The sequence below is a fragment of the Poromitra crassiceps genome (genome assembly GCF_964638095.1).
Source record: "Poromitra crassiceps genome assembly, contig: HAP1_SCAFFOLD_372, whole genome shotgun sequence".
NCBI classification, from domain to species: domain Eukaryota; kingdom Metazoa; phylum Chordata; class Actinopteri; order Beryciformes; family Melamphaidae; genus Poromitra; species Poromitra crassiceps.
In genome coordinates, this window is record NW_028152032.1 from 84,190 (window position 1) to 92,275 (window position 8,086).

General features: G+C 41.8%; 1 protein-coding gene across 1 annotated transcript; it reads right to left on the minus strand.

Moving 5' to 3' along the window:
* Positions 1–2,537: 2,537 nt before the first annotated feature.
* On the minus strand, positions 2,538–3,629 carry LOC310770782 (C-X-C motif chemokine 11-1-like; the record flags this gene model as incomplete). The annotated part of the gene is made up of 4 exons (XM_083663488.1): positions 2,538–2,682; positions 2,809–2,892; positions 3,001–3,130; positions 3,575–3,629. 4 exons carry the CDS (start codon positions 3,627–3,629, stop codon positions 2,571–2,573), a joined length of 381 nt encoding a protein of 126 aa, XP_083519614.1. The 3' UTR covers positions 2,538–2,570.
* Positions 3,630–8,086: the final 4,457 nt, after the last annotated feature.

Here is an 8,086-nt window from a genome sequence, read left to right on the forward strand (position 1 = left end):
AAAGAGTGGAGTGAGGTCCTGTCTGAGCGATCACAGCGCTCACCAGATGAGAACAGCCTCATCCCACAACTCATCAGGATGACTCAGCGCTCGGGGTTAAAGTTGAATGCCTGCGTGCGCGTGTGTGTGTGTCTGTGTGTCTGTGTGTGCGCGTGCGTGCGTGCGTGCGTGCGCGCGGGTGTGTGTGTGTAAGAGAAAGTGAGAGGAAGAAAGGAGAGAAAGAAGGCACAAAAATAGAATTCTAGGAATAAATAGCAGCAAAAGACCATCTTAACTGTGGTCCCTTCATATTTTCATTAGCCTGGATATGCTTATTCCACCATGGAAAACTTTTGAAAGATAGTTTGTCATTTAGTTTGAAGAGAAGCGGCTTTATCTAGTGAAGCTGAACATGCAGTGCTGCATTCTCCATTAGCTTCTCCATAGTTGATGTTCTGTAATCAAAGCTGAACACAGGGGTTTAAAAGCAGCACATTTACTTGCAGTGTGAGAGTAAATCGTAGGCTCTGAAGACAATCAGAGACAAATTCGATTTTTTTAAGTAATATTTTGTTACTGTACTATGCATTGCTTTATTGGAGAATAATAATGTGGCCATTATGAAATAATAAAGATCAATCAGAAAATCAGAGGTAATATTAGCCTACATTAAGCACATCAAAAAAGGTAAAATGATATTACACTAGGGCTGCAGGATTCTGGATAAAATGAGAATCTCGATTTTATCGGTTTATCTTCTTATCTTATCTTCTTTGGCCCATTACCAACAATGTGTAGCAGCGACATGTGAAGGGTTCTTCCAGGCCACCACACATATACGTATAGCATTCTCACATTTTCAAAATTACATGGACCAGCCCAAGGAGGAGGCATTGCATCATTTGTTCGATCGCCCACGTCACGTGTCACAAACAACATCTCAGACACGGCTGAGAAGATTTTGACGGAGCCCAGGAGGTGCCATGGAGACCACGATTTACTGATCTACTGCGCACTTCTGCATTTTAGTCCATTCGTGTACAATCGTGTACATTCATTCCGGGATTGCGAGAATTGCGCATGTTTTTGTCAATTCCCGCAGATTTGTAATTTATAATGCGGGAGAAGTCACGCAATTGTTTGCGCGCCGATGTCTATTATGTTAAGCCAACGTGCGGAACCAACGTTGCTGAATAATACGGCCGACTGGTCGGACAGATTTGACGACGGACTATTTTGCTGAACGTAGCTTCACTCGCTTCTTGTGACCAAATATCTCTGCATTCAAAGAACTTAATACTGGTTGTAATCCATATAAAAAACCCTCATTTTACCCGAAATGAAACGTCCAGGTTTTGTGTCGGTCGGTGACTCCATAAACAGCTGCTAACAGGTGGCTAATGGGAGCTAACGTTAAATTGCAGGTTAAGTCAGTCCCTCTATAAACCATAATATCTGTGTCCTTTCACTTTTGATTGAAAAATGCTTCCACCTGATTAAAGAAAACATGTCATATTTGATGCAATACATAAAAACATCAGTCAACATCACAGTCTTTTCTTTAATCAGGTGGAAACATTTTCAATAAAGTGGAACGACACAGATAATGGTTTATAGTGGGACAGACTTCCCATGCCTGCCCATTCACTTCAATAGAACTCTACCCAATGCAAAATTCAAACAGCTTTGCCAGTAACATGACAGTAAGAAAGGCAGATGTAACCAAATCTAACTGACATCACTATTGTGAACACAAAACGAACACTTCTGATATAATATGATATGAGTGTTTTAGTAGTCAATCAATCAATCAAACCTTTATTGGCAGACGCTTGGTCCATAGATGACACATACACAATTACAAAAAGTACATAAGGGCACAATAAAAGAACAAAAGTACATTATAAAAGAGAGTCATACCAGAATTTCCACATATGTGACTGGTATCTCACAGTGCTTAGCCCAGGATCAGTGAGCAACTTAATAATAACATTCTGAGACACGTTCAATCTACAGATGAACCTATACCTCAGATTTCTCAGGAGCGCCTGGAAAGTGGCCACCCCCGCCTTACAGAACAGGTCACTAGCACTGCTCCACCTGGGCTTTTTCAGCAAGATGCGCATGCAATCATTATAGGCAACCTGAAGTTTATGCATGCTTGCCTTCTTAAACTTTGCCCACAAGGGGCCAGTATAGATAGGGGTACAGTAAGCCCTAAAGAGTGTGATCTTTACATCATCAGAACAGGAGTGGAATTTCCTGACCAACATGTTAGCCTGAATGTATAACACACGCCGCTGTCTATACATATCATCATCATCACCCATATGGTCAGTGATGAAGTGGATGAAGTGTGTAGTGTATCACTCAATACAAAAAATAAAGGCTTTGATAGAACCGAAAGCCTATGACTGCAGATAAAACACAATAACAAAAGCCATAGTAATTTAGACTCAGGTGTGAATAAACTACAGGTGAACTTCCTTTTTTATTATCGGACAGGAGAAGCAGATATTTGTCGGTTATAGTATTGGCTGAAAAAATCCCCCCCAAAGTCTATAGATCAGGCTGGTGTTGAGGACACTGTATTATTTTGACCAGAAGTTGATGATGTATGGGCGGTTGATGTAGGGGCGGTTGTATAGGGTCACAGTTTTCTTTTGACCAGAAGTTGTGGCGCTCACCTCATTCTTCTCAAACCTGAAACAAGTGTCATTGCATTATTATTAAAAGCATTGGAGACATAATGAAACACTTGCTATACTTTTGTCTTGAGCACGGGTAGTGATTTGTGTTTCTTTAATAGTGTAATCCAGTTTATCTTACCTGTCGCTCCATTTCTGGATGAGCTTCTTGCCAAGTGGTGACTCTGGATTCAGACATTTGTTCTTGCCTTTCACTGGTGTGACACTGGAGAGGAACACACGAACAATGTTAGAGACAGAAGATGGAGAGCAGCACATGAAAAGAATGCCATCACAACAAATACGGTTGATGAGTTTGGGCTAATTTACTTACACAAGCTCCATCGTTGAACAGGAGATACTTGAGTTGTATAGCTGATAATCCTTTATGAGTTTCGGGTTGATGAAGTTGATCATACTGGCACATTTGCATTTATTAGATCCTCCATTGTGTCCAGGCGGCCCTGTGGAGACAGAGTAGCGGTACAGCATTGTTAAAGGTCTGGTATGGTATTATTACAGTGGGACGCAAACAGCATTGCAAAGGACAAGACTCTAAGAAATAAAATAACAGTGCAAGGTAACTGCAAATAGTAGAATATATCAATAATAATCATAAATATATGTGATAAATTACAAAGAAATATAAATGGAAAAAGATAAATAAACACTACAATTCACAGATATGTATTAGATTGTTGAAGGCAAAACAACAACAAACAAACAAACAAACAAACAGACAGAAGTTTACACAAATATATCTCTCCATCCGCAAAAAATAAATGATTTGCTACTTGTGATCCGAGTGTCATGAATTGTTTTATTTATCTTTTTCCATTCATATTTAGCTTAGAGCTGTTAGCTTAGCTGTTTCCTAGATTGACTGAATTCAGTAAAAGACACATTACCTTCTACATGGAGGACCAACAGGCAGACGAGAGAGGCGATGACAGCTGAGTTCATTGTGCCGGCTGAAGGATGCTGTCTCACACGCAGGATTTGTCTTCAGTCTGGACTGAAGGACTGAGGACACTGTCGTGACTGGAGGAGAGTTTGGCCTTTATATCAGAGGTTTTGAAAGTGGGAGGCGGGCCTCCCCCGGGTGGGCCCAAAACACTTTCAGAGGAGGCTCAGTGAATGGAAGTGAAAAACGATTAAGTTTCCGTTTCCATATTCAGTTATTACATTAGTTATCAAAAGGAGATCACATAGAATAACCTAAATGTATGTTACTCGCAGAGTCAGAAACAAATAAATACCTTCACACAGATTATTGAGTAGACAGATTATTGAGTGTCTATGGGATCAAACAACATAATCACAACATAATCCCATCGGCATCCAGAAATTGAGCAAAACTAAGCAAGTAAACTTGAGGTGGTGTGTGTGTGTGTGTGTGTGTGTGTGTGCTTTGTACACACTCACAGGGAGGGACACCCACCCAGCCACTCTCTGTTTTCTCACCTCCCCTCCCATCCTTCCTCCTATTCACAAGACACCTCCGCTGGATTTCCCAGAATAAAGTGTTTGCCAAGTCTGTTAATAGTGGCATTTTTGTCTTAAAACACTTGCTTAAGACACACCTTTTTTTTCTTTTCTTTTTTTACACATACTTTAAAGGCATTTGGCCTGATGTAATTACACTTAAACATTATTCGTCCATGAATGAATATGCAGTCTGCTTTTCTCAAAGTAAGAGCAATGATTGTAGATGAAGTGACATTATATGGAGTTGAATTCATTGTAATTATTATTATTATTATCTCCGCCAGGAGATCATGTTTTCGGCCGCGTCTGTCTGTGCGTCTGTCTGTTTGTTCCTTGTGTGTTCCTCCTCTCCTCTAGCTTGGCCTTCGCGTAGCTCGAGAACCATTGGTCTCAACCACAAAAAGTGGTTTATCTTGACAACCGTCCAATCAACTTCAAACTTGGGGACTTTCGCTTAGGGGGGGGGCGCAACGGAGTGCAGGGAGCTGAATTCCATGCAATTCGGCATAGCGCCACCTACTGGCAACACAAAAAGTGGTTTATCTTGAGAACCGTTCATCCGATTGACATCAAACTTGGGGAGTGTGCTGCTGGGAACTCGACGTAGTGCAGCGCTGAATTTCTTGCCATTTGATAGCGCCACCTACTGTCAACACAAAAAGCAGTTTATCTCGAGAAACATTTGTCTGATTGACTTCAAACTTGGGGAGTGCGCTGCTCGGAGTGCGGTGCCGCATTTCATGCAATTTCGACTTATGCATAGTCATAGTGCCACCTATTGGCAACACAAAAAGCGGTTTACTGTATCTCGTGAACCATTCATCCGATCGACTTCAAACTTGGCGGGTGCGTTGCTGGGAACCCCAGATATTTCAGTGGTAAACTTTGTGCAATTCAATGTATGACATCACAGCTTTCACGTACCTCCAGGACTGTCTGTCCGATCGACTTCTGTATGTCTGTCCTTCGCGGATCTCGAGAACCGTTTGTCGGATCGAGGGGGGGGGGGGCTGCGCCCACAGGGTGTTGAAAGGGGGGAAGGGGCACTGCGCTTTAGGGGTACCTGACTGAGTGCAGTGTGTGTGCAGGGGGGTGGGGGGTGGCATGCCCACGGTGTTGTGCTTTGGGGGGAACCCGCACTGCACTAGTAATACATAAATACAGACTGGTTATTTGGCCCAGTGTTATGAAAACATATACACAGGCATACACTCAGTCAGACTGCCCTTGAGAGACCCCGATCCCACTCTTCTATGCGTAACCGCATCCTAATCAAAAAACTAAACAACAATTATTCTAACACAAACGCACAATAAAAAACTTGACAAAAACACATAAATACGTGGGTTACAGCACATACAATAAACCCATCATGAATACATAAACAAAACACTAAAATAAAAGCAGACAATAACAATATATGATTTACAATAGCATCTCAGTATGTCAATGACAACCCTCACTAACACATTGCATTCAGACGATGTCTCGTCACACACATGGTCTATGGGTCAGCTTGGGGGAAAACGTGGTCCTGGTGGAGATCTGCACTCCACCGAGTGCACTTTTCTAGTTCATAATGGAATTAAGACCATTAGAAGAAGTGGAGTTACTCCAGATAAAATACTTATTGTTCCATGAGCTAATATTCAGAAGCCCAAACCCAACATTAAGATTTAAATTTCAATCTAAATGGCAGGATTGTGATCGAACACCTTATTGCTGTTACTGTTGACAGACATGGGTGGCTCCATTCCAAGCTCTCAACAGTTCAGAGGCCACATTCAGCTCAATCAAATGTTCAGTAATTGCATTAGATAGTAAATCTGCCTGAGTGCTAGCTTTATGATTTAATCGAGCACCAGCAGAGAGCGCTGTGAGGATCTTGGAGCAGCTAAAGCAATTCCTTTACTGCCATGGTGTGATGGATGTTTGACAAGTTGCATCTTCCGCTGGCGACATCTCTCTCTCACAACTCACCCAGACTCTCGCTGGATGACAAGCAATGGGTGCGAGGAGATGTTTTTGGTGCCATGACTTTAGATGCAGAAGAGGCAAAAGATTGCCTCTGGAAAGACATGGGAACCCTTTGTCTGTTTTGTTTTTACAGGAAGAATGAATGGGGTAAAGTGCAATTTTATACAACTCTCCTATCTGAATAGAGTGTGCTGTATATGACTTGAGATGGGGATACTACCAGCAACCTGGCAACTTTGGAAATACTGACTAAGAAACGGAATCAGAGGGTGGGTGGATCTTGCAAGTCTCAATCACGAGTGGAATCACCTAGAAAGTCTGCAATTGGCATGATATCCTAAATTGACGTATTTATATACGTGTGACTCCATCTCTCTTCTTTTCTGTTTGGCTGCTGCTTGCATCAGTCACCACTTAAATGACAACATTCTCTGCTCTGAATCTCAACTGCTCAGTCCAAGACACCACAACAAGTCAGTCACATAGATGATAGAACAGCCCTGCTGTTTTCACATGGAAATGCAGGCTGTTATTTTGTTTTAATCATCTTAGCAATAAGTTAATTCTGGGAAGTGGAACTGTATTAGGCGCTGCTCCATAGAGATTTTACTTTTTTCAGACCCCCCCCCCCTCCATTTTCTCCCCAATTGTACTTGGCCAATTTTTACCCCTGCTGCTCCAGTCGTTGCTCCACCCTCTACCTGGGGAGAGTTGTAGACTAGCACCATGCTTCCTCCGACACATGCGCAGTTGCCTGCCGCTTCTTTTCACAGCTCCCCGCTGTCACCTGACAGCTCTGACACAAACTCCGACAAGACCAAATAGATGTTGTTTACACGGTCCCCTAGTCTCAACAATAGTCTTGGTATTCATACACTCCTATCAGCAAATTGAAATTGTTAACTCTTATAAATATCTTAGCATTTGGCTGGACACTAAGGTTTCTTTTCAGGTCAATGTAGAACACCTTACTTACCAAGAAGCTGAGGAGAAAAATTGGCTTTCTGTGTAGGAAAAGCCTGTCTTGCTTTTCATTCTACACTAGAAAGTCCATTGTACAGTCACTAATAATGTCTGTTTTTGATTATGGCGATGTCGTATATATGCACGCCTCATCCGCCATGCTGAAGGCGTTTGATGCGGTGTCTCATAGTGCTCTGCATTTTGTAACGGGTAATGGATTTCTTACACACCACTGTATTTTATATGAAAAGGTTGGCTGGCCCTCATTGGCGGTTCGAAGCACTGTCTCTTACTCATTTATAAAGCCCTAAAAACTGGCAAGCTTCCTTTATATCTGTCCTCGCTTCTCACATTCAATGACACAAGTTATTGAACACGCTCACGGTCACACAGACTGTTTATCCCGTGTGTGAAGAGTGAACTGGGAAAGACTACTTTTTCCTTTTACGCCCCTGATAAATGGAACAGGCTCCAGGACACTTGTCCTTTATCATCTTGTTTGGATTGTTTATCTGTATTTGACTGTTTGTAATTTTGTAACTTTTAGAGATGTTTTATTGTAACAGGGCATCTTGAAAATGAGAGCTTGCTCTCAAGGGCCTCACCCCTGTATAAATAAAGGTAAAAAGAAAGGAGGACAAACAGGGTTAAAACATCAATAAGATCATTTGAATGCACATTTCCATACACATGTCTGTTTTGTTAGTTGTGCAAGAAATTATAGTATTATGCTATTGTATTCTATATGCCTTAAATATCTGTACTGTACTCTCTTGTTATTTTAGCTGTGCTCATCTCTGTGTGGAAAATCACAAACTGCCATTCAGCACTTCTCTCTGTCTTTGACCTGACCTGGACAGATAGTGGCCAGTTTAATTGGTCTTTGTTTGCACAGAAAACTCCTAAATCTCTGGAACCTTATCCTCTCTGGATCCTTACTATCCTATTTTGTATGCTATCATTTCTCAGTTGAATGGAGCCTGTCTTCAGTA